Genomic DNA, 27061 nt, shown 5'->3' with positions numbered 1-27061 from the left:
ATGTGTGAACATTTGGATATAGAATCACAATAATTAATTATTGACTTCCAACTGCTTCTCCTCTGCTAGTTTGTTCGCATCTCCTACAAATTGGCGGAGCTTGAAGGTCCTGCTGGTCATTTCCCTTGGAAGGTCTTCAGCGAGAGTCTTGAAGACATGTGTACATGTATCACCATTTGCACACACGTGTTAATGCATATAAGCACACTGACACAGCTAAAAGTCATGGCGAGACCATTGCAAACCACAGCAACACAAAATACACAACAAACTCATTGCAAAGCCATGAACACAGTCCTTTGTCACTTTACGCATGTTGTAAGTGATAGCTAATGTTTAAAGATGTACTTAACAAATGGAACTTCAACATCCTCGCCATCTGGGTCATTGCAGCACAATTCGAGAACCAGTGCCTTGACGTGTGAAGGAATTTTTCGTTTTGAGACAGTTTCAACAGCTTGGGTCACCCTAACAACCACAAACAAAACAGCTATTACAACCAACATCTGTCTATTAGGTCAGACCAATTACCGTAAAAGGAGAAGTTTTGGCGACAGTTTTATTTAGGCAATTTGAAATCACCAAAATAGAAAGCGTCAATATTATTTTAGTTTAGCTTCATTGCACATGCACACAGCTGAATAACAAAATGGCACTATATACAGGTAGTTTCAACGCAAAGACTTAAACGGACTGCTCTTGTCACCATAAACGTGATGGCCTCAAACGCAGCTTGGAACTTTGTAAGTCTCCAATGACTCCATGCTCCCGGTTGTACAGTATCCGTTTTCACGTACACTACTAGCCTCGTAACGCCAGACACACATCACATGTAGCAGATGAAGTGACGTCAGACATTCACCAACTTTGCAAATCACAAAAAATAACTCGTTAACATTTAAATAGTCATCTTGGAAGATTTCGCAATTTTTTGTCGCCAAAATTTCTCGTTCTACAGTATATTTCTTGATGCTTGGAGTCGCCAGTCCAGTTTTTAACCTTGACCAAAATAAAATACCGTGCTCTCCCCAAAAATACCGTAAAAATTTGAAGTGGACATGTGCAATGATCTTATGCATGATTGTAAATGACTTGATATCCTACAAGTATGTGCTATTGACGACTCTGCAGAGTTAACAGTGCATGTTGTCCACAAACTGTTTCCACATCCCACTCAAGTCCGAAAATGTAGTTGGTCTGGCCTTATGCATTTCTTTTAGATCACTACGCTAGCCATAATAAACATCGTGGCTAAGCGTTCTGTAACTGTCCACTTTTTAACCAACAAATTATACATTGGCAAAACTTTTACAGAACTCATTGACTTATGCACAAACAAAACCATGTTACAGGGGTGGCAAATCTGGGAGCTCGGGGGTCTGAGCCCCCTCAACTTAAAGTAATGGAAGAGAAGCTAGGTCAGCAGTAACGTTAGCATTAACTCCAAGTCATATTTCTGGCAATTCTATAAATGTGACTTCATTTAATTCAGGAGCTGGACGACAAGTATAACCACAAGAAGGGATAAAGCTGGTATTAAATTTGGAATCACTTTTGTTAAAAGAAGCCAATGGCAGGTCCAAATCCAGATGGGGGCAGGAAGTTACAACCCCTCTTTTCCAATAGGCATGGTCACGACTCATAAAAGAAAGCGAGTGCGTAATCTCGCACCCAGACATATAGCAAGAAAATTGTATGTGATGGCTGCTGTACCTTGCTGCCACTTTGAACATTCTAGACTGACTATCTCAACCCTATGCACACTAACAGTACGTGGACCATTTCCGTAAGTACCGGCCCAATCAATGCTGTTGATTTGTAAATCTTTTTCTACGAGTGATTGAATTATTTCATATACGTGTATACTATTGTCAGCTCGGCTGATTAGTAGTCAACTTTGAGCAACGAATAATTTCACTGGAAAAGAGAAGATTAGTTAACACTTTATGGCTGCTAGCAGATTAACCCCTCTTCAAAATTTCCTGGATCCGGGCCTGCAACGAGGATATATACTAGAAAGAACGTAAAGAGATTTGTTCCTCGTGCTACAAGGTCCTTAGGATGATGTTGCGGTGAAACATTTGGGAGTGCCACTGAGGCATCTATTTGACACTATACAAATAGCATCTGCTCACAAAGGTGACCAGCTGAGCATACATACTACTTGTGTGGCACTGAACTACACTACTATATAAAGAATTGCTGTCAAAAGTGCACAAACTGCTGAGGCTGTACCTAACTCTGCCTGCTGATATCTTTAGCAACGTCAAAGAAATATTTCTTTATTACATCGCTTGAAGACTTTCTAACAGAGCAGCACGACACAGAAAAGACTGAATAACTGTCTCATGCTTCACGTTCACAATGAACTTATTGACGGCATAGATGTCCATGCTACTGCGAACAACTTTGTGTTAGCTGTTGATAGTACAGTAAAATGTCGCTAATCCAAACAGCCCCATGCCTAATCTCGTGTGGCCAGACCTATGGCGTACACAGCGTGGATAAGACGACAAAAGGTCTGGTCACTATCACTGCGTCTACGTGACAAAAGGAATGTTATGTGACATGACACCATCACTAATTACCTTGGCTGGTAGAAAAGTAAGCAGCTACAGCCAAAAATCGGGAAGTCTGACGATTTGCAAGCACATCAGTCAATTGAAGTTTGAAACAAAGAATTTGTTAGAAGGTCAAATGCCAGGCCTTGTGAGGAAGTAGTTAGCAGAAGATACACGCCATGAACAGACTGTGTGCTCTGTAGAGCGTCATGAAACTTGCATGCTATCGGTTTCAAAAGAGTTCATCGGTAAACTTCAATCGTCATCATCAAAGAACACCGACCTGCATTCAAACTCATGGCTCTACTGACCTGTATAAGAAAGTTAGAAAAGCTGAAGACAATAAGGGAGGATTCAAGTAAGAGGACAGCTTAAAAAGACGACAACAGATGGATGCTGGTACTGTACGACCTTTGAAGAGTGCTGTTCCTTCTCCCTTCATGCACAGCCTTGAAGTGTCAAGAGAAAGACTAACATCGTTGTGTTGACACACAAACTACAATTAAACTACTACGTTTCATGCTACATTCTCCAATAACCGCCATAAGTTTCAGCTAGTGTTTGCGTAAGTATGGCCACCTACTAGGCAGCTACAGGCAGTCGTCATAATTCAATACAAGGTCACACCTCTTACACCCAACCTGAAAGGTGATTGCGCATGCCAACATTACGACATCATACACAAAAACTTGACGATAGTGACCAGACCCTCTCTCTATCCGCCCCGCGAACACCAAAGGTCTGGCCACGCGAGACTACCTCATGCCAAGCCCTGTTTGGATTAGTGAAGTGGTTCGGACTACAAAAATACAGAGCCGTATATAAAACGTGTAGCCTTGGTAGTCCAGATCTCACTTCGAAGACTAACATACTGGTGCATTTTTATTATTATTGTCTCTATATGTAATGTTATTGGTAAACAACACAGTTGCAACAACTACATACTATTAAATACTGTGACAGTCAGAATTCAAAATTGCCAGAGACACACACTTGTTAGGACTACTACCCAGTAGATAACCACTTCAATGCTGCAGCAACCCGGATCAAGCCACCTATTATGATCTGGGCACACGAGACAGAGTGCCAAAGATAATTACCCATGTCCCAGATAGCTGGGCTAAGGGTATAGTAATCGTCCGACGTGCAACCGTATTCATACTTGATTAGTGCAGATGCAAATGAAGCTATTCCGACCAATAAACAAGAAGTGGTGTCATTACCAACCAATAGACGAACGTGATGTCATCATAGCCTAGGGCTCCACCTCTTTTGCTTGGTAGCAGCTAACGAGAATTCGGCCATCGGGCGTCCATCCTGTACATGGTGTTTAGTCCTTTGCAATACATAAGGGTCGTCTTAGTCATTTTAGTGTTGTCTTCAACAGAAATTTGGCACTCCACAAGATTTGCAATGGGGAACATGCATTGTCCATGACAGCGCATCTGTTTGTCGGATGAAGTGACTGACCTGTAAGTACATAAGTCTGGAGACGCTTTAAACAAAAGCATTGAAAACCTTAGCTGAAACAAGTGGGTTGGGCTAAAACCTCAGTATGCAAACCATTATCACGTGATGAGATATGCGATTACATACACCGACTGAGGATTTAGCACTGTAATGTCATTCTCTATTCATTTAAATTAGCGAGGTTCTACTGTAGTGCTAGGCATTTTGGAAGATTTAGAGAGTGTTCACACCGACATCTGAACTGTAACTATGATTAGGCTAACTATGATTAGGCCAACATTAACGCAAGTGCGTTCACACCACTACCTATGATTAGTAAGTCATGTGGGCATGTAAGTGTAATTAGCCTCGATAGTTTTCATCCGTCATATCCGGCAAGAATTCGCGTGAATTGTTTTGACCAATCCATCACTTTAGCTTTTGAAGAGGGAAAATTTAGTTTGCTTTCTCTGGCAGCTCCTTCAAGAACAGCAGGAAGTTGTTACATGTAGGCAAGCACGTAGTAGACATCTGCCTGCGCTTCCGTATACATCGCCATGTTGTCGCTGCGTTTGTATGTTTGAACATACAAACACCACATCAGAAACATCGGCGGCATGCTCTTCTTGTATACTACCTCACGTGCAACCCCTAACACCACCAATGCGGTTGTAATACTACTCTTTACAGTGTTAGAATGGCATTAGAATGGCGTTACACTAATCGTGATTAGGACCGGTGTGAACACGCTCTTAGTATATTTACAAACTTAATTAAGCGCTTTAGAGTCTAGCAAAAGTGACAGTTTATTTGATCATAGTTTAATTGTAGTGCTGCTCTTTGTACTTTCCAATTCATCACGCACTTATAATACGCTGCGTTGCCCTTGTATTAACTTATACTAAATCAAGTTTTGTATTTGTTATTTCGTCCTTTGTTTCTAAGCAACATGTATCTGTTAAATTATGTAATGCACGAGTTTGTTACCTATCACAGAAACAAATGAATGCTCTTGAGATTCCAACTCCAAACTGTAACATGCCATTACTACAACATTTCCTTCATTAGTATTATGTTAGGGGTCATCCACAATTGACAACATTTCCTCAAGCATTACACAGCATACACTTTTCTGCATATCCCTCCCTCCCCAAAGCATACACAATATGTTAGTCATATGATGCTATTTCTAATATACCAGGTCTGTCACTGACTCAGTACGCCGAGTACCTACTGTCCCATGCCATGCACACTTCAGACAGGTGTGATGGACACCTAGCGTGTTACAGGTACAATAAGCTTTGGTGTAAATATGAAATCCTGACTACAGTATCACTTTCTATCTACTTCTGAACTAAAGACCAAAATCTACATTGACATTACATATATCTCGCCCTAAAAGCGTACAACAACTACCTTTCTCCCAGCATATGCTGTGTATGCTTGAGAAAAATGTTGACAATTCTAAATGACCCCTTAATAATGATAACATAAAAACACCCCAACTTTGCAAAATCTGCTGTAGTTACAGGACTTGACTTCAGTAACTAACTTAAGCAAAATCACAAATGGTAATATTAAAAATACACAGCATCAAGCAATTTGAATCGCACAATAATGTGCCCTCAATCTTAACTCCACATCAAATCACTCTCAGATTCTCTCCTTGTCAGAGTAACCTAGTTGCCTCGTAAGAAGAGATTCTGAGAGAGATGACAGCAAGACAACAAAGAACAAACCAAGTCACATCACAAATATTTCTCACGGCATTGCTAGACGTGCTTCTTTCTTGTCTGCGGGCATAAAGAATGAGAAGAGAAGTGTGACACCCTGTGATAGCATCGTCACTTCCAACTTGTGCTCTTTCTATAACATAAATACAAGTATGCAAAGTTTACAGCTTCTCGCCAATTAGACAACTTTGTGTAGGAAAAAAGTTTAACCTGAAAGTAGTCTAGTAAACCTTTCACGGTCATCTCTTGTCCATCTCTCATAGCTTCAATTTCAAATCTGTCCCAAAGAGTAAATTCCTTGTCCATGTACTAGAAAAAATCTGTGTTATTATGACAAGCTAACAGATCACAGATACATAAATGCAGTGGTTTATGCGAATACTCCGTAATAATACACATTTCAAAAAATGGTAGTGTCAAGCTTTTTCAAAGTTAATGCATCGTAATTAATTACAGTGACAAGATTTGATTCCAAGCACTCCAAGTTGTCATGTTGGTATATGTTGTAATATGTTTGTACTGTACTTAAAAGTTTCAGATAGCACATCATGGACAACATTCATGAAGACTTGTGTTTCATACATCTTCTCTGTATCCACAAGCACTTAACTAAGTTCATGGTCACTTTTCAAAGTAGTTTATCATACTTGACAACATTGTTGGAGCCAGAATAGATACGAACACAATACTGTCAAAGGTACTGCACAAAGAAATGTATTTAGCCTCTAGTTAACTGTCATTGTCACCTGTTTATAGTACATTTAACAGACACGTTGAGTCCCCTTCAAGATGACAACAACAACAACAACAACAACAACAACAACAATCTTACACAGAACCTTGCTTATATAATAAATTGAAGATTAGCTGTACAGCACTATATTAAAATCAATGTCTGCATCAGCATTCAGTTCCTAAATAGCTTAGCACTAATAATTACTGTACATACAATTACATTCTGTCCATAAACTTGTCACATGTGAACAGATCAACACTGTATACAAAAGTATAACAGCTGTTTCACAAAACTAGTAAATTTTCATTTCCATTAGTTATCTTAACTGATTGAAAACAAAAAGTCACACAATATTGTTCAGTTTAGTAGCAAGAATTACAAGTACATTACCAACAGTACCTTCTGCTTTGGTGCTGCTATCGGCTCTGAGAAGCCAAAGAATGGAAGAGCAAGGTTAATAAATCCATTCTTGTAAGACTCAATACCACAACAACCATTTATAATCTATAAACAACAACAAAATAGTGCAAATGCAACAAGAAAAACTTGCCACACACATGCATGCACGCACGTACGCATGCACGCACGTGCGCACGCGCGCGCACACACACACACACACACACACACACACACACACACACACACAGGTTAAAACCCTGTAAACATCAGGAGCTGCCTTTTCAGGTCACACCCGGCCCTACTGCTGGGCTCCTGTGCACTATTCAAGACAAGTTTGGGCATGCGCTAGCAATCTCCCAGAGCCAGGTCAGATACTCACAGGAGCACCGACTTATGACACCAACTGTCCTGAAGTCCTACAAAGTCCTCAGCAGCTGATTATTAAGTCACAGTCAGTGGCCACTATGGTCCCCAGTCAAAGACCAGGTACTGTAAAAAATGACAGAATTTATGCCAGGGGCACATATAAAATTTAAAAACTATAGGCTATTTTGTGTCTGATTAAGTGCCCCTGGCGGCTATTTGAGTAGAGGTTCTTATCATGTAAATAAGCCATAAGCTTTGTTGATGTAGGAAGCTTGAACGTGTAATATCTCTTTTTTACCCTTCTTCCTGAACAATGTATAACCACCCAGATATCACTGTGACCACATGACAGGATTCCTGAATAGGTGTTAGAGTTACTAGCTAGTGTTGACTTCAACATCAACTTCATATGTGTAACTGTAATGTGAGAACACACAGACACACAGATAAAAGTGCACATTCGAGCAGAGGCACTTATACATAATTATCAATTGTAACTTGTTTTATAATTGATCTATGGCCCCAAAGCCCTAATACAGACAGATGCTAATTCAGTCATTTTACAATACTCAATTATACTACTGCGTTTTAAGAGAGAGATTCTTGCCAAAGGGACTTTTACACCTGTGCTCATCCCAGACTTGAACTTGTGACCTGAGGTCCCGAATGTTTCCACTCTTCAAATGTAACTCTCTAACGATTGAGCTACAGACGCATGCATGCACGCATACACACAAAATGTGAACAAATGTCAAGCCCTCCACATCATTTGTGAATGACGTCACCCTTAAGGTCAGTAGCGGAAATAGCTCCCCCTGCCTCTAGAGATAAGGCCTCCATGTGCTACGTGGAGGCTTAAGGCCAGCACTACAGTCCACCTGGAGCTTGGCCGGAGTCATCCAGGGGCACTGACAATGGCGCAGCTCCAGGACTGGACACCAAGGCCCACAAGTACCCATCTGCTGCATGACGTTACTGCCAAGCCTGTGGTCATGTCCAGCCCAGTCAATAACCAGGTACTCATCTATACTCCTGAGTCGAGAGAAGCAAGTGTGTGTAAGTTTCTTGCTTAAGGAAATTATGCCATAGCTCGCCATCACCGTGACTTGAACCTGCAACCCTGCAACCCTACAAGGTCCCGGATGCTATCATTCTCCAAATGTCTCTAACCATTAAGCTATAGCACCACACACACACACACACACACACACACACACACACACACACACACACACACACACACACACTCACACACACACCACTCCTTTTAACAGCATTACCACTCATGCGAGCCCATGGACTGCTGCATTACAGTATTTTGAATGTCCACATCAGTAGCACGTAACTCACCTTATAAAATTCCAAGCAAACTAAACCAACTACAACAGATGTTGTAGTGGCAATAGCTGGAATAATCTTGCCAGCAACCAGCTTACTCTGTAAAGCAACATGCTTGACAAATACATCAACTTTCATGGGCACTCATTGCACCTTGTGCCTATCTGCAGTTGCAATCCCATAGTTGGTTGCTCTAAGATTAGAAGCAGCTACAATGTAGTCCATGTGGAAATTAGTGTCATCATCCTAGCACCATAAAAGCACTAGCTTCTAACCCATACAAATAACAAATCACACGTTTACCTTCTCAAACTCTACTGCTGTCATCTTAAATGTTCCAAAGCTCTTAGGATCAGGAAGAGACTTCTTTAGGTCAGAAACATCAACGTCTAATAACAAGATACACTAAAAAATGTTGATAAAGACAGTTTAGCACTGCAGTTAAAATAGAGTTAAGACAACATGCCAACTAACTGCACTTCAAACTACCTTAATATAAGGAATGAACAAAACTACATGTGATGGCAGAGAAACCAGTCCATACATATGTATAATGCAAAGCATGCACTGTCCTCTCAAGACATTCTGGCTGTCACTACAAGAATACTTCTTATTAATTAAGAATGCACAGTGAAGGTATACAGTAGTCTGCTCGTGCGTGTGTCTGTGTGGTGTGTGTGTGTGTGTGTGTGTGTGTGTGTGTGTGTGTGTGTGTGTGTGTGTGTGTGTGTGTGTGTGTGTGTGTGTGTTGTAAAAGTGTACAACACCCCACTGAAATCAGTTGACAAGTTTCTTATTTAGGAAGTACTTTGTCTCAAACCTTGTTGCTGATAATAAAATTTCAATGCCTTTGCCAATCTCACTGGACACCTTTAGAATGAACATGACATTGCCACAGCCACTAAGGTCAAAGTCTATAAAGCAGTTGTAATCACCAGACTACTCTATGGCTGTGATCACAACTTAGACACTATATAAACGACACATTAGACAACTCAACCAATTTCACATGTGATGTCTTCGCAGAATCACCAATGTCAAATGGCACGACATGGTACCCAATACAGGGGTTTTGAAGAAATGCAACATGCTTGGAAATGAGGCTTTGCTACTTCAAGCTCAACTTCGATGGTGTGGCCATCTTGTTTGAATAAAGGATCAGAAAATGAGCCTTAAAGACACATTAAAATCCAATTTTGAAATCTTGTAATAGTGATGTATCCAAATGGGAATGCTATGCATCAGACAGATCTCTGTGGAGATCTTATTGCAAAAAGTCCTCAGAACTCTTTAAAGACCAACATTTGAAAGTACTCCAACAAAAAAGGCAGGAACGGACGACTGTTGTATACTCTAAGAGTGGCAACTTCACTTCTGATGTTTGTGGACGCTGTGGACATCACAGCAAGCATTGGTTGGAAACACAGGCAGAGCCGTTCCTGAGCTTAGTCGTGTTGACCACTCACTCCGTGTGTGTGTGTGTGTGTGTGTGTGTGTGTGTGTGTGTGTGTGTGTGTGTGTGTGTGTGTGTGTGTGTGTGTGTTATTGGCTGTATGTACATGTACTTGCACATTAAATTTTAATAACAAAAAGGACTTCTGCAGTGTCCTAATACTGTCATAGATAGTACACTGTCATATATTGAGTCTCATGGATTTGCAAGATAAAGCTTTGTTCTTGAGTTATGGGTGATGTATCAGTGTGCATGCATTACTGTTGTAGGCGCGATGGATATTAATGACAAAATGGGCTTCATTGAGTAAGAAATAGGACTTAGAAGTGATATTGCCATCCACAAATTTACAAGATAAAGCTTTATTCTTGAGTTATGTTCTCGTGTGTATGCACAGTAGAAGCATACAGTATTTGAGATGTCCTGTGTGCTTGTCCTACTGAACATTGAATGCCACGTTGACTGTGCACCACGTCATCAGCACTCCCAATGCCTTCATTCAACACAGCAATTCACCTAATGCAATGTCACAATAATAAATGTGACTATAGCATCTATGTCAGATATGACCAAAGTGAGTCCTTCTGTAGTGATATCCCCTAAATTCAAATAGACCAAATGTCAGATCTCAGAGCATTCACATGCATACGAACACTTGAAGCAAACTGAGTGCAACGAAGTGACCTGCAAAAAGTGGTAACTGATCATAATATCCAGAAAGCCTGAAAAGACTACTCTACACACATCAGTGCAACGATGAAAAATTCCAAATTTGTCTGTACCTCTACAAAGACTGTAGGTGTCACTCAGTGCGTGTAAAGTTCAAGATTACAAAACAGCTACCCAACTAGCAAAAATACATTCTGTTTACATATGTATGTAGAAAAACTTCAAGTGTAAAGCAAAACTAACAGACAATAATATTTTTAATACCCTGATGAAACAAAATGGACAAGCACTAGTTGGGCTACAACTGCTAGCAAACGCAGAAAAGAAATGACTCCGATACAACACCGATTATGTTCTGCTGAGTTACAATATATCCACTTTAGTATAGACAAACCAACCATTATCCGAATACAGATAATGAAATGAACAAAAACAAGAACTTAGAATTTCATGACATAATACAGTAAATAAATCTTGCAGTTACATGGAATGACATCAAACTGGATGTATTTATTCTACTTAGTCTATAAACTACAGCAGAATTCCACTTCTAATGCCTTACTGCTAGCTTATGATCTAATTTACAAAACTAAAAATATGCTTTACCCTCCCACTCTCACCACTTTGTGATCCCAATGCTTCAGCCTCTGCATCTGTAGTAGCTATTCTTACACCAGACTTTGGAACAAATTTGGCCACTTTTACTGCTTCCACAATTTTCTTGATTGTTTCTACGTCTCTTGTTCCTAAAGTAATGACATGACATCACTCAACAGAACAACCAGCACCATCATATACAAGCATACCTCTCTTTTACATGCAAACAAATTCTTGCGTACTATCATACATACGAGTACAACAGAACACACGTGCATAACCACACACACACACACACACACACACACACACACACACACACGCACACGCACACGCACAAACACACACATGCACGTACATGCACACAAACACACACACACACACACACACACACACACACCATAACTTGCCTGTGACCTTGTAACACGCTGCTTTCAAGTTTGCTGCAGCTACAATATAATCCATGTGCATTGACTACAAAAATATCGTTAAAATCTAACAACACCTAGAATGAAAACACACCACCTCGTTTACAGAGAATTCAACAGGCTTTGGACATCTCTTTGGACCAGACCAAAATGGTTGACCAGACGATGTCAACTACATTAACAAAGACAACCATCACCAAAGTATACGTATAAATCTCATTTTTGAAACTTTACAACGCCTCAACACAACGTAATTAGCTACTGTAAATCCAGAAATTTTAGTACTTCTGCCCGTGAAGTAGTTCATACACATGTTATTTTAGTACAAGACATCGGTGCTATACTGTAGCTGAATTCAAGTGCATCTATCTATAAATTTTAGTATTCATGTACAACCAGGTATCTGTACGAAAATAATTAAATTTCATGAGTACAAAAATTTCTGGATTTGCAGTACACACACACACACACACACACACACACACACACACACACACACACACACACACACCACACACACACACACACACACACACACACACACACACACACACACACACACACAATTACATAACCATTCATTATATAAAGCAAACTGTTATCCAGAACTAAACCTCAAACCTGTCATTCACTAATGTAATAGTAACAGCTAAAAAGATAGACATGATCCTGCCACCCATCTTGTTGACATGACAAGTTATCACTAATCCAGATGTCTGCATAGATCAGGTAATATATATCACATGTTCAGTTAGTCCCACAGCAAACACTATTCCCAAGACTTTTATATGCCATGTTGCAATGAAATTAGACTTTGTGACATCTCAGCATGCTGTAAACTTCACAGGGAAAGTCCAACAAAAATGGACTTAATTTGTACGAGTAGGTCTTACAAAGACAAATCAATCAGTTTAAGTTACTTTGTTATCTCTGCTTTCATAAACGAGGACGAGAGATGTTTCTGTGATGTGCGATGCCCACGTGCCCGCTCTCTGCTTCCTGGTCAATTTTAAGCTCTGCCCACTGCAAACAAATCAATGTATTTATGGACGACTGCTACAGACACATCGAGAATGGCAAATGTGAATGCAAAGGTATTATGAAGATCTGCCTTCTTGCCGTCAGTGGCTCTTCTCTAAAGTAAAATGGTGTCAGTAGAGCAGTTTTCCCATCAGACTTTCAAGCAGAATTTTCCATTACTACGGCTTAGCTAGAGAATGCAATTTTCTTGCATGAGTATTTGTATATCCTTGTTCTTTTAATATCCAAAGAGAAACCTTCAGCGCGCTGTCTAGCGTGCGGAACAGAGGACGATCCTATTTTCACATACGGGATTGTAACCTTCTACAAATCAGCGGCAAAAGAATGTGAGCAGACCGGATGTGAAAATAGGAACGTCCTCTGTAGCATCTAGCTACGCTGTAGTAATGGGGAATTCTGCTTGACAGTCTGAAAGAAAAACAGCTCTATCGACACCATTTTACTCTAGAGAGGAATCACTGACGGCAAGAAAGCAGATCTTCATAATATCTTCGCAATCACATTCAGCATTCTCAATGTATCCATAGCAGTCGTCTGTAAACGCATTGATTCGTTCGCAGTGAGTTGAGATTAATTGACCAGGAAGGAGAGAACGAGCACATGGGCGTTGCACATCACAGAAACACCACTTGTTCTCGTTTACGAAAGCGAAGATAACGAAGTAACTTAGACCTATCGATTTGTCTTTGTAAGATCTACTCATACAAGTTAAGTTCATTTTTTGTTGGACTTCCCTTTTAGACACGTGAAACTACTCCTGCCAATCTGTGCTGCACCTGACTTAGTGACTAAGTCACTAAGTATTACAACACAAATCGCCTGTGCCAAGTATAATAATAATTCTTCAACTCAATGGGTCATCTGACTAATGGTTTGTTGTATAAACCGTAATATTACCACATAAGGGTCTCAGCAAAACAAGAATATTCACTGAATATAAACACAGTATAACTACTGATATTTAATCTACACATTAATCAAATGTCACATGCAAGTGTAGTTTTAAAGCTACAGGAAAAATCAAAGCAAAGCAAGCTTGCCTAAGTAAAACACATCTGATTCTACAGTATATATAAATGCTTACTGAGTCAGCCGGAAAGTTGAAGAGCAGTTGCGAAATTTGATTATGGAACTGATCCTGAAATTCTCTTCTGGCCCATGCCACACAATCCTCAAAAGTTTTAGGTCGTTCAGCAACTAAAGCTTTTTTCACAATCAACAATGTCTCGATCTATTCAAACACCAATTAACAAAATGACATCAAAATAAGAACACCTGTAAACAGACTGGCTGTGCTCCTTGCTGCTTTAATGTTCTCTCTACAAATTTCAAATCACTGCAAATTAAAATCACAACGTATCAATTGTTATATACTGCCACCAGAGAACATGACCACTATTCAATGCGCATACGTTAGAAACTGGTTGGCATTCTGAGCAGGCTGACAAAAGAGGCCTTCAAAAGAGTCTCTAGCCCATTGAAGCGTGTGCTCAATAGCATTTGGGAAATTCTTGAGAGTGCAAATTGGAATAGCTTTCTCAGGTGGATCCTGACTAGATGAATACGACTCCGTTATGTCTGGTAGAACTACCTACATAAAAAGAGGAAATGACATATGGTCAAGATAGGTCTATTGAAAGAACTCACTTGTACATTTCCTTTAGTGCCTAAAGTGCCAGACTCTAGTAAAGGTTTCCTGTAATACACACACCGACGATCCATATACGTTCCTGAAGATACAATGAACATCAGTAATTCATTGAATATAGTAGTCAAAAATGAAGTCATTTACTGGCTTCAACATTGTCCAGAGCATTGAAAACACAAGTCAGAGACTCAAAGAAAGCATCATCATAAACATCTAGTAACATACGGACATTAAATACATTACTCCTACATGTAACCCTTCCATGTTACATATGCAATATTTACATGACAACTTATGTTAGACATATAACATATTACATACACCAATAAAAGTTTCCATTGATGAGATAGAGCAATCCATGCTGCACCTATTTTGTCATTTTGTCATTTGTCTGACATTTCGACATTTTTTGTCCTATCATTTTGGCAATTCAGTGATCTGCTCAAACTAGAACACAACAACATGCTTCCCTAAGTGCACAACAAACCTATGATGTTCAAAAAACAATGTACATGCTAAGTCAAGTCATCAATCCGCCAAGCAATATTCCATTCAAAATTGATAATAAATTTGATTCAACTTGATGTCATCATGATAAGATACACACAATCTTAACAACACTGCAATTTGCAAATTAACTGCCATGTGTTGTTGTTGCACTTTCACACGTAATATCTACTATCAATTTCAATACATAACTCCCCTCTTGTGTACTGATGATTTATTTCCATCTCACCTCCTCCACTCACACTCAACACACGATGTGTTTCCAATGCACATGTGGAAAACCAACCAAATGTCAGGAGTACTGCAAACAATCTTTGTTTCATGCAGAAAAACATATAATAAACTCCTGTTAAGTACAACATTGCTTTGACCTGCTTACATACAGAATGCAGCAAAGCCCATTCATAAGAAAGAACTGGACTCCCAATAGAGGATGCCTATACCAAACCACGCATACTGCTTTACACATGGGTACCAAGTTTGTCATCAAGATAACGTCTAGGTTGCCATGATATTCCAACCACATCATGTTAGTTGAGTTTTTCAGTTCTGCTACTTCATTAACATTGGCTGTGTTGTTACATAGAATGCCCAGAAATCATCAAGACTACACAGTGTGCTCTGTGACAGCAAGGACTGCTAAACTACAGTAGTACCAGGCACAATTAGATTCTTGTCCCACTACATAGAGACTTCGAGGACCTCTACCAAATCAATAGAAATTTTAAAAGTCATAAAAATATTAAAATAGCTTAAAAGTCTGCTGCTTTCTACTGGCTCTACATAACTTCAAAGCAAGTGTATACTGGTAAGAAGGTACGCCTTAATTAATTAATTAAATGCACTAAAGCTCCCTAAAATTTCAACGCAGTACAATAATTGCCTCTGCTCTCAAGTTCATCTTGAGTCTCGAGGAAGTCCTGATAAGCCATTGCATTACACTTGAAAATGATCAAGTACAATAACGTACATCTGAAAGTCTTCTCTAGTGGTCCTACATTGTGTAGATCACTCAAAGTCTTTAACTTCCAGCTGACAGCCGAAGCACTAAAAGTTTAAACGGTTGCCATGACAATAACTGGCAAGATTGCACATGTACGCTAAAAAGCCTGCAGTTAGCCACAGATTCCAATTACTAGCAAAGTATAAGCAGTATTCTGGTTGCTTGGCCAACTATACAATTCTTTGAAGGTGCAGGGTCATGGTCAGACATGCTCACTGCATCTGGATCCCTTTACAAAGGCTGCACTTTTTCAAACACTCAGTACCCGCGAGGACTTATACATTCTAATTTGCATTGAAGGCAAAGCTGACTGAAGTCTCTCTATAGCCAGAATTGGAACAATCAAGACAATGCAGTATGAGGTTGCATTAGACCGTGTCTGGTCACTAAATTCTACGCTTTAGATGTACTTTGAATTCTTCTTCTAAAACCTCAAACTGAGGTTGCTATATGGTAGTTTCAGTAAATTCGACAAGCACCCTCGCATTTCAAGCCATATCACAGTTCCTTACGCTCTGCACGTGACCAGAAAGCACACGTCACATTCCAATATGTTGCATCTGCTGTAGTCACATCTTTCTCTCAGAGTAACCATGCGCACTCAGTTCACAGTAAGCACCAAAAATTTGTATTGTTTAATTAAAGCTTCACTGCTGCCGCGCCCATCAAATCAAAACCTAAATAGCCAGTTTTGCAGTAATTTCATCTACTGACTTTTGCATATGCGCAACATATGAACAGCATTTGAAGTGCTTACTGGCGATCAAAACTGATTTTCTTGCCAGGACACTTGAACATATGTTACATACAATAGCAACAACACAAAAGTTATCTAATTTGACATCGGCTCAAGTGCGCATGTCTGACCATAACCCTGCACTTTTAATTACAATAGCAAAAATACACCCTTGCATTTATTGTCTACACAGCCATTCGTTAAGCTACAAGATTATCGCACTTACTTTCTGTCTCAGGACCAACTCTATTCTCATGGCAAACAACGTTGAAAGATGGATTGATTGCCTTGGCTGCCTTCGCTGCAACTGATGACTTTGGCTTCTGAACATCCCATGGGCGAAACAAAAATTGCCTGTTCAGGTTAGACTTTTCAATAATGTCCATATCAGTGACAGTCACTTGACCCTCAGAACCACTTCCAATACCCATTAATGCCAAGTTCTTCAGCAGTTCACAACCAATAGCACCAGCTCCAACCTACAAATCATTGTACAATAATCATTTGCAACAAACTGTGACCTGAAAATTGAGATGCTGAAACACATCAAAACAATACAAATGCTACCAATCGTTCTGACTGTATCAAGTACATTATATTACACAGCTCGTAACTGTAAAGCACTGTAAAACTTCTTTGCACTGATGTGTTTAAGTACAGTACACATGAGCTTATGGGTGATTCATATTACACTTTGTAATTTCCAGACAATTACACAAAACAATTACTGGGAATTCCCGAAACAGCGACCAGCCAAAAGACTGTCCATTGGGCAATCTTTTGGAAACTGTTCTCATTTACAACCCATGGGCCGCTCATGAGAATCTAAATTGTGATGCAAGATTCGATGTCAGCGCCCAAAGTTGTTCGATATTCCAAGGCTGTATTAGTAACGTGCGTTACTATACTACAGTGTACGTACAGGTTTGACAACCAGACAGCGGTCTTACACTGTGGATTAAAGAAGAAACCACTAAGAAATGCCTGACAAGAAGTGTAGGAGGGCTGTCAGGTCTGATCGCATTCATAAGTTTATAAATACTAAAGCCAGGGTCACAAATTGAAGCTGACGCTGACTCTGGAATAGAATGAATCCTATTCCAGCGTCAGCATCAGCATCAATATCGTGAACCAGCCTTAATATGCAGGACATTGCAGGATGGGCCTCACACTTGCCTACTCTGTGGTACTCAAGTCAATCTGCCAATTTCCAGAGTTTCCTACGAACTGCCCAGATGCTTAATGAGAACAGATATTCTTCCATAAAAATCCCATTTTTCATATTGCTGCCTGGGGGCTGTTTGACCACAATGCCTACTGTCATTTCTGAATACCACAGCGCCTTACTATACCTTAAAACTTCAACAGTTAGTAATAATGGTAATGTCAAAATAAAAACCAACAACACCCATCAACCAGATAGAAACAATTTAAGCTAAAAAGTAAGAAAATGGCTGTTCCACACTACACAGCATCTGTATGAGCTACATTTGCTACTGCCTGTTTGCAGGAAACAAACCATCCAACACTTTAACAAATCCAATTCTAAATTGCAAATACCATCGTCATATTCTCAAGATTTCTACATAATGACACAATCCTAAGCAATAACTACCATATATTAAACTTCTGAATACATTATTAAGTCTTACATATATTCTATTGATCATAACTTACCACAAATGCTTTGACGTCACCAAGTTTCTTTTGAAAATCAAGTCCGAAGAGAACAGTTTGCCCATCATAACGACTGTTCTGAGGATGACTTTGTGAATCTGGAGTTTTGACATCTGGGTAACACTCCAGAGCATCAAAATAGAAGTGCTGCTTGATTGGACTAAACTTGCCACTGACAGCCTACAAATACCAAACATGCATCAAGTTACTTGAAACAGACCACAAAAGGGAAACAAGCCATGAGCTTATTGATATGTTGCAATGTAGACTCCATAATCAATGTCCAGGACAAATAAACAGAAAACTGGCATACAGACAAACAACAAACAGACAAGTAAACAGCTAAAACCTATATAGACAAACAGACAGACAGTGTCTTATTCTCCCATAAATGCATGGGCATGTCTGTGGCCCCTGCCATCGCATACAGATGTGGCGCAGAAACTAACAATGAACCACTAGATACTATCTAATCACTACATATACTATTTCTAACGTTACCATTTCTTCTATGATATCTATGATATCTATGAAAACAAGTCAGTTTCTATCCAGTCAGATTTGTCCCGCTTGCACCATATTGCATACGAGCGTCCAATGACAAATTCTGCAGATTTTATGTAGAAGGAAAGGAAACGACTTTTGTAAGTGTTGTGACTTGGTAAACTTTTCTACTGATCGTAAGCTTGGGATGTTTAAAAGACCTCTCAAACCAACTTCACTGGTATGTAATTTTGTCCACCAACCCAAACTTGATATTCATTTACAGAGTGGTGCATAACGATCTTGTTTCCGTCTGGCACCATCTGCTAAGTCTTCCTCAAACGGAATTGTTAATTCGAATACAACAATCTGTTTGTGTATTTCAGACCAAGCAACTATGTCTGGTCATGCTGTGATGTCTCCTAGATCAGATGGTAATGAATATACCCCTCCAGATAAATCAGCAGTAATCTGCCAACTATCAGCCAAATTCCTTTCAGTGTACTCGACTAGAGCTGCTAGAACAGAATTGTGATGCCAGGTGTATTGATTGGTCTTTAGTGAAACAGAACAATTGCTCAACACATCCATCAAGGTTTGATCAGAGTCACAGAGTGGACATTTCCTCGTGTCTGATTTTTTGCCACTTGTTCAGATTGACTCTATGTGGTAAGACATCAACAATACTGTTAATAACAAATGAAAAGGTCTTGTCATTGAATCTTGAGACAACTGTTGACCATCTTTCTTCTCCTTTATTAAAATGATGGAAGTCAAAACACAGATCCTTGTACAACCAAGATTTTAGATGATCTAGGCGCTTGTTTGTGTCTTGAAGTTGGATGATGTCATCTTGCATTTTGCGTTGTTACCATTATTACCGACAGCAGTTACATGTTAAAGTAAAGATGCTGTTGTTGCTGAAGAGCTGAATTTGTGAAGATTATCCTCCTTATCTACAGACGTCTTGTGATTTACCAGATGACGAACACGATTGTCTTGTGAATACGTCAGGCTGTAGAATCTAGTTATCTGAAGTGTTTTGTACTTTGTAGAGATTGAAAGCATGCTCAACCCCAGGTTATTTGTTGGAAGGTATAGAATCTGGGTAGCTGCACAATAAGATTCAACCATTTCTTTAGGTATCGTGTGGCTAATGTTTCAAGAGTTCTTTCAATCCACGTCAGTGAAAATTTCTGTTGTGTACAGAGACTATGAGATCCTTAGACAGACAAACAGACAGACAGACAAACAGACAGACAAACAAACAGATAACTTGTCAAAACAATCAAAGGATGACTTTGGAAAATCAAAAAAACAGCGCAGAGTTTAAAGACTATTGGCGTCAAAGAATTGCCATTCAATTGCAACGTTGCAATGCCAATGTACTTCTGAAGAAAATCAGTAATGCCTTGTAGAGACAGGCCAAGTGCCCAGACTCGTAGATGTTCTATAAAAAAAGATCACATAATCCCTTTTAACCAATTAGTAGTTAAATATATATTGTATTTAGTTGTTAGTTATTTTCTCTTGCTTTTATTGTCATAGAACAAACGTAGTTAGCCATTTGCTATTGTATCCTAATTCAAATATGAAAATATGTATTGACAGACAGACAGATAGACAGACAGAGATCCCGAATAAATGGAAGCGATCAAAGTCATCAACAGAAGAGGAGAGCTTATTCAAGATTCTTTTTGGCGTCAGCGGTTATTTCCGCTTTTGTCAGTTGCGTCAGTCCTATTCGGTTATATATGGTCCCCGTTTCTAAAATGAATGATTTTGTTGAGTTGCTTTTCATATTTGCTGTTTTCGTGGCTTTTGTTCCATTGTTGTGATCGAGTTTGCGTTTTGTCTTTACTCTTCATCTTCAGCATCTGGGATTATTGCAATTCTACCTTGCCCTCGTGGCTTAGTGCGTCTTCTCCGGATTCTGTCGTCATCATCTCGTCTTCCTCTTCGTCTTGGCGTCCATCTTGTGACGTCAGCTTCCGGGATTATCGCAGCTCTAGCTTGCCCTTGTCGCATAGTGCGTCTTCTCCAGGATCTGTCGTCATCATTTCTTCTTCATCTTATCATCCATCTGGTGACTTGAGTGTCTGGGATTATCGCAGCTTTACCTTGCATGCCCTTGTGGACTAGTGCGTCTTCTCCGGATTCTGTCGTCGTCATCTCTTGGTGTTCTTCGCATTCTGATGTTATCATTTCTTCTGACTTGCTTATCTTGTACTTAGCTGTCAGAAAACTGTCAATGCCTGAGGCTCAACACATGGGAGCTGAACCATTCAGCAACCAGTTTTTCAGTCATTGACTGTAGAACTTTAGGTTTCCGACAAAGAGAGATTGCAATAATGGTTGTGCTTTACTGTAGGTTTAGATGTTATTGTTTTTAGCTTACATACTATAGTTGTGAACTCATATAAACTCTGTGATTTAGCAATGATGTACCATAGCTTGACGTTAGAAAAATTGGTATTGACAAACAGACAGTCAGCAGTTGCTAGCTAGATGGTTTAGTGTTTTGTTTGCGACCTCATTCATTTCAGTGTGCGAAATAGTCTTTGACTGACCACCGGACATCATGTCCTGTCAATTTTAAATTTGCCGGACATTAGAATCGTCTGGTCGGACATTCCAATCCTGGCAAATACTAGGTATCACTTACAATTCATATATATACCGTATTACCTCATATTATCCGGCATGCCGTTACATCATCGAGGTTTAGCAGGGTGCCGGTATGACGGCATGCCGTTATACGGGAAGAACATAAAGCTTTATAGAGAATCACATCACGTCAACAACATGCCTGCTTCCGCATTTGCATGGTACATATAGTATTGTTTAAAGCAAACAGTAAATGCTACTGGTAAAGTTGTACGGGACTTAACCACACACTTTGCTATTGCACAAAGCTTCTTTTCGATGGTGTATGACTTCCTACCCTATTCTTGCTGCTGTTCTCTAGTAATGGGCGTTTGTCCTCTCTCTCCTCTATTTCCTCTTCCTTGAAACCCTCCTCCACATCACCACATGATACGCTGGGTAACACCATATTGCCGCATGCGCACTTTTAACCGAGGATGCGCAAGAAAGTCTGGATATTGAGGCACCCTTGACTATAACGGCATGCCGATTTAGTTGCAGAAAGGCTTTGTCGGGCTCCCTGCTAAGCCTTAGCTATAACGGCAAGCCGGATATTGTGAGGTAATACAGTATATATATATATATATATATATATATATATTTTTTTTTTTTTTTTTTTTTTTTTTCTTTATATATATATTTTATTTTACTCTCCATGACAGACCAAATGTAGCCTGTCCAAAACCATCCTGGCATTATACTGCCAAAGTCGTACTGCTAGTTGTTCATGTATGTTACATACTATTCTGCTAACAGGTAATTTGTTCAAAACTGAAGTTTTCCTTGCAATCACTTTTATGATCTCCAAGCTGTATGTGGACCATGTTCCATATGTCTCAACAATCATAGGGTAAAAACTGGCTCCTGCGCTTGTGACGTCTGAATCGTAGCGAAGGTCTTTCTGAACTTCGCCAGCTTCGGCGGCAGCTCCTGCTTTGGTAGAGCAACTGTTGATGAAATGATTGGTAAAAGAATTTCTAACTGAGATGTCAAAAAAAGCAGCTTTTCCTTGTAAGAAATCCGGGTGGAAGACGTCTCCAGGCCTGTCGTTATTTTCGCTGGAGAAACACTGTTCTCTACGAGACCCAGCATTATCCACTAGCAGATATCGATACAGAATATCACATAGAGCATTGTGGCGCTTCAAGCGAAGCGGCCCAGAACCACAACCAAGAACATGGTCTCCAAATTTGTCAATTACTTGACCGCATGGACACCGAACAAGAAGTGGAGAAGAGGGGAAAACAGCAATACCGAGGCGAAGACGCAGAGCAACCAGGAATTCCTCCCGAGACATGACGAGGCCGAGATTTGTGTTGGGTAATGCCCGCAGCCATGATCCGGAGTGTGGGGTTGAAATTGCGTTCAGACGAGCCTTATCTCTTATGCTGGGAGTACTGTCTTGGATGTGAAGACTGAGTGAGACATCTAGTAATCGTTGTATTTCTTTTTGAGTCATTTTACGAATTTGTAGATCTTGATTATCTGGAAGAAGTGTGGATAGAATGCTACGACAGTCAAGCTCTCCAGGAATTGTTATCTCCGATACCTGATCCTCTCTCTCAACGTGAGACGTTTCATTTGACTGATGGAAAGGCAAAGAACATGACAGTAGAAGTCTGCTGGTCAAATCACGAGATGAGTTGCAGCTTCCCAAAAAAGCTGCTGGGGCAGAACGACTAGCTTCACGAAGACCGAGACCTCCGAGACGAATGGGCCTGGTAGCCTGTGACCAAACTTCATTAGAAATGGAGGAACGAGACAGGCTTTCCAAGCAGTGGCGTAAATTGACGTCAAATCTCAACAGCTCCTTGGTGATCTTGTTTGTTGGAACTGTACGGATGATGTGATTGAGTTTACAGAGACCCAAGCAACTACGTAGAAGGTGTAATTCCACCTGGGGGTCATCTAAATCAGACAAACGATTTTGACAGTCACTGATTTTGTCAATCCTTTTAGCAACTGACATGGCAAAGAAAGCGTCTGATCCACAGAGTGGTGCACCCAGTAATTCAGCTCCTCCGGCCACTTCAGTGATACGTTGAACTTCAGGAGGGAAATCAAGAAACTGTTGATCGCCGGAAGGCCAAAACACCTCACATTTGCTCGTATTAAGGTGTAGCCCAAACAGGGGTCCTTTTATTTCAAGAACATTAAGGAGAGTAGCAACTGCAGTGCGGGGACCAACGAACGAACCGTCATCAAGATACCAAAGCTTCATGTTGATGTCGGGAAGAGGACCAATACTGTCCATCAACTCCATGATGACAAGAGAGAATAAGAGAGGGCCCAAAGGATCTCCCTGTTGTACACCTCCTGATGAAGGAATTAGAATATCACCAAAGTTGAGGAAGCCTTCACAATGGTAGCACCATTGTGCCCAGCCAAATAGAGCAGGGAATTCTCTGTGTAGGCGATGCAAGAAAGAGGAGCGAAAGCATTCATTAAAAGCGTTTGAAAAATCAATCTTGAGACAACACAAGTCAGCGTTGTCACCATGTTCATCAAGAAGAGCAGAAAGGGCATGAATGGCTGCTTCGACACCTCCAGGTACACCAACACCAACCTGGCCATATGGCAAAAAGACTTCCGGCAGTGTAGATTTCACAGCCATACAACAAAGCCTACTGGCCAGGCGTCGCAGAATTTCACCAACTGCAATAGGCCGTATGCCACCGGATTTCTTTCGAAGAGCAGTCAAAGGTGCCCCAACCAGCCAAGGAGATATGCGAACATCAGCATGACCCGATAACAAGAAACAAATGAATTGAGTAAGACTATCCAAGCAGTCTATTGAGGAAGGAGTTGTGGTTCCATCTATTGCATCAATCAGGTGCTGATGTTGCAGTTGAGAAGCTCCAGGACTTGAACCTCTAGGAAAGGCACGTAAGGCAGTAAGCACTGAATCCTGATTGACAGTGATCGTTGGTGGAATGTCTGTATTCCATTCAGGGAGTGAGTGGCAAGGATGGCGTTGTTGTAGTTCATGTATAGCGTCATTATCATCAGAGGCTGCCAAGCCATATGAGCCTAAAACGCGCATAGCATCTCGGAAACGACCTTCTCGTGCCAAGGCTAAAGAACGTCTGGCATTGTTTTGAGCAATTGATGGTTTCTTGCTACTGGAAGACATATGAGAGATAGCATCAGCTCTAGCATCAGCCCACAAAGAGGGAAGGTCTCCAGATTGCCAACGATCAAGACGAGATTGAAGTATTGACTTCACCACATACCGTTTTTTCCTTCCTCCTCTAGGCGGGCAGCGCAGAACAGCCTTTGCAAACATATGTAGACGTGCAAACCCCCATATGCCGTTTTTAATGGCGTGTTTAAACTCAACAGAAAGTACTTTCCCAAGTAAAGGGCGAACAGAACGTGGGATGTGATTGACAGTTTTAGTTGGCAAGTGAGAAACTTCCTCCATGAGGGTATTGAAAAGGACTGTCTCAGATGAACTGTGACAAGACAGGTGGACAGCAGAGTGGATAGCCTCCATGACTGGATCATCAAATGACTGAAAAGATGGTTCCTCATAGAAACTTGGCATTTCTGTCATTCCTGTCTGTATATCGATCTCCTCCTCACTATCTCCTCCTTGCGAGGGAGGCAGCTGTGGAGCAAGTGTGAAATTCGAACAATTGGCAGCTGAAGAGGAACAAACAGTGACGTCATCTAACCAGACTGACTGTCCCGGATCCAACATGGTTCCACCACAGCGGGGGAGACCAGGGCCTTGAGAACGGCGACAAAAGTTCCACCGTCTGGCATACGAAAAACCGCAGACCGAACAAAGGCGACGACCTGACCTGGTAAGGAAATCCACAGGAGGAAAGCAACGACGACTGATATGATCAAGATTTATGTGTTGCCATAAAGCGTAGTCGTCTCGACGAGGAACGTGGCAAACAGGACAAGTCGCTAGACAAGAACTGGACGGTGATGTGGAGCAACACGAACCACCATTATCCGATGACGCAGACATCCTGAGTTGAGATGGACGTCGACAGAAAACCCAGGAGCAAACGTAATGAGACTACCAGCAGAAAAGAGCTGAAAAACGCTTGAAAGAAAGAAAGAAGCAGTCCCTGTGATCACCCGAGTAGCGAGAATAGCCAGAGACACCGTCAGCGACTTAAAACATGGGCGACGCCATCGCTTATCCGGGATATATATATATATATATATATATATATATATATATATATATATTTGAGATGGTTGTGTTGGGGTTGGGGTTGGGAAACTATAGAATATATATATATATATATATATATATATATATATATATATATATATATATATTAACCCAAAAATATCTTCCCTACTGTCCAATGCTAGTCTCTCTAAAACCATCTTACAATAATAAAGCCAAAGATGGATTGACAACTGTTGATAAAGGTGTGAGGTGGCTTGGCTAACGGTCAGGTGGTTATGCAGTGCTCATCTCCATGCAATTGATTTCAAAACGTCAAAACTGTGAGATGACCAAAGACCGAAAGTTTCAACCACAAGGGTTATATACATTCTTGCCGGGTCCAATGGACACCTGCTTGGGAGTAAAGATCTTGCAACACCTCCTCGAGGAGTGTAGCAATTATACGTGCAAGCTAACGTGTACACACACTGATCCCACCACATCTTTTTTCCAATATCTGAGTCCACCACGCTGGATATACAAGCAAAAGGAACAAAGTAGTTTGGGTGAAAGCATATGTTTCCCCATTCATGACAATTATCATGGGTTGCCGCAGTAATTCGAGGTTGATACACGTGTCCATTTATTTCTGTTGCCAAACCAAATCTCTTGGAATACACTGCACGAACAGGTCGACAAAAGACACTTGTCACCGCAGCTAGCTCGAGGATGCATGACCAAGTGCCAGGTTTCATGGCTCTAGATGACACTTTGATGTTGCATGCCTTTGCCAAAACAGTCATAAGATATGCATGCAATTAGTACAACCCACCTGACAAATTACTAAAAAAGTCTGACTAAAGAAAGTGGCCATTGTTTGAGATAACAATGAAGAGACAGACAGACTTTCATCACTTCCTCTAACACCTAGACTCTGCCCTGGCTACAAACCCATCCGTGTAAAATTCTGCATGCCCGTTCAGTTCTTCAACTGTCGTACCAAGTAAGTTTAGGAAACGTCATCTTTGTCCGCATATGCGCCATACCTCTACACGTGGAAACTGCAATCATTCCAAGAACATGCGCTACGCTATGCTAGTGGCAGTTGTTAGTTCAGTGACTCCGTGCTATCCTATCAACCTAATCGTCTTCAGGTTCTTATAGCCCCTACAGAAAACATTACACACAAGTATCTCTGAGTTTCCTATCCTGCCGCATTCACGGTGTACTGTACACGTATCTACGGCCTGTGGCTGTCCGCTGCATTTTGTTGCGCACACAACCCTTGGAGCCCCAGTGTGTGTACTTGAGTGCCCACATCCGGAATTTGACAAAATACACATACAGCTATACAGTACTGTCCACATACGACGCGTGGCTGTGCATTTGTTTCGTGTGCAAACTCCGGAAACGACATTTGATGACATGACATTGGGATGTGCGAAGATGTGGGTTG

General features: G+C 40.6%; 3 protein-coding genes across 3 annotated transcripts; all 3 read right to left on the bottom strand.

Moving 5' to 3' along the window:
• Positions 1–217: 217 nt before the first annotated feature.
• Positions 218–18643, bottom strand: LOC134195946 (ubiquitin-like modifier-activating enzyme 1). The gene is made up of 17 exons (XM_062665035.1): positions 18342–18643; positions 16891–17143; positions 14563–14631; positions 14418–14500; positions 14183–14361; positions 14058–14106; positions 13855–14001; positions 11827–11901; positions 11712–11775; positions 11325–11450; positions 8886–8971; positions 8736–8828; positions 8595–8681; positions 6879–6983; positions 5954–6052; positions 5776–5876; positions 218–468 (listed from the first exon to the last, which is right to left on the bottom strand). Exons 2-17 carry the CDS (start codon positions 17093–17095, stop codon positions 330–332), a joined length of 1707 nt encoding a protein of 568 aa, XP_062521019.1. The 5' UTR covers positions 17096–17143; positions 18342–18643; the 3' UTR covers positions 218–329.
• Positions 18644–21557: 2914 nt separating this feature from the next.
• Positions 21558–23005, bottom strand: LOC134195947 (uncharacterized). The gene has a single exon (XM_062665036.1). The coding sequence runs from the start codon at positions 22927–22929 to the stop codon at positions 22117–22119; it is 813 nt and encodes a 270-aa protein (XP_062521020.1). The 5' UTR covers positions 22930–23005; the 3' UTR covers positions 21558–22116.
• On the bottom strand, positions 22952–24729 carry LOC134195442 (uncharacterized). Its single transcript, XM_062664463.1, has 2 exons — positions 23020–24729; positions 22952–22978 (listed from the first exon to the last, which is right to left on the bottom strand). Exons 1-2 carry the CDS (start codon positions 24601–24603, stop codon positions 22952–22954), a joined length of 1611 nt encoding a protein of 536 aa, XP_062520447.1. The 5' UTR covers positions 24604–24729.
• Between the last annotated feature and the right edge of the window lie 2332 nt (positions 24730–27061).

This window comes from Corticium candelabrum, chromosome 20 (assembly GCF_963422355.1).
Source record: "Corticium candelabrum chromosome 20, ooCorCand1.1, whole genome shotgun sequence".
Taxonomy (NCBI): domain Eukaryota; kingdom Metazoa; phylum Porifera; class Homoscleromorpha; order Homosclerophorida; family Plakinidae; genus Corticium; species Corticium candelabrum.
The sequence above is the reverse complement of the archived record's forward strand: the minus strand, read 5'-3'. Positions and strand labels throughout refer to the sequence as shown.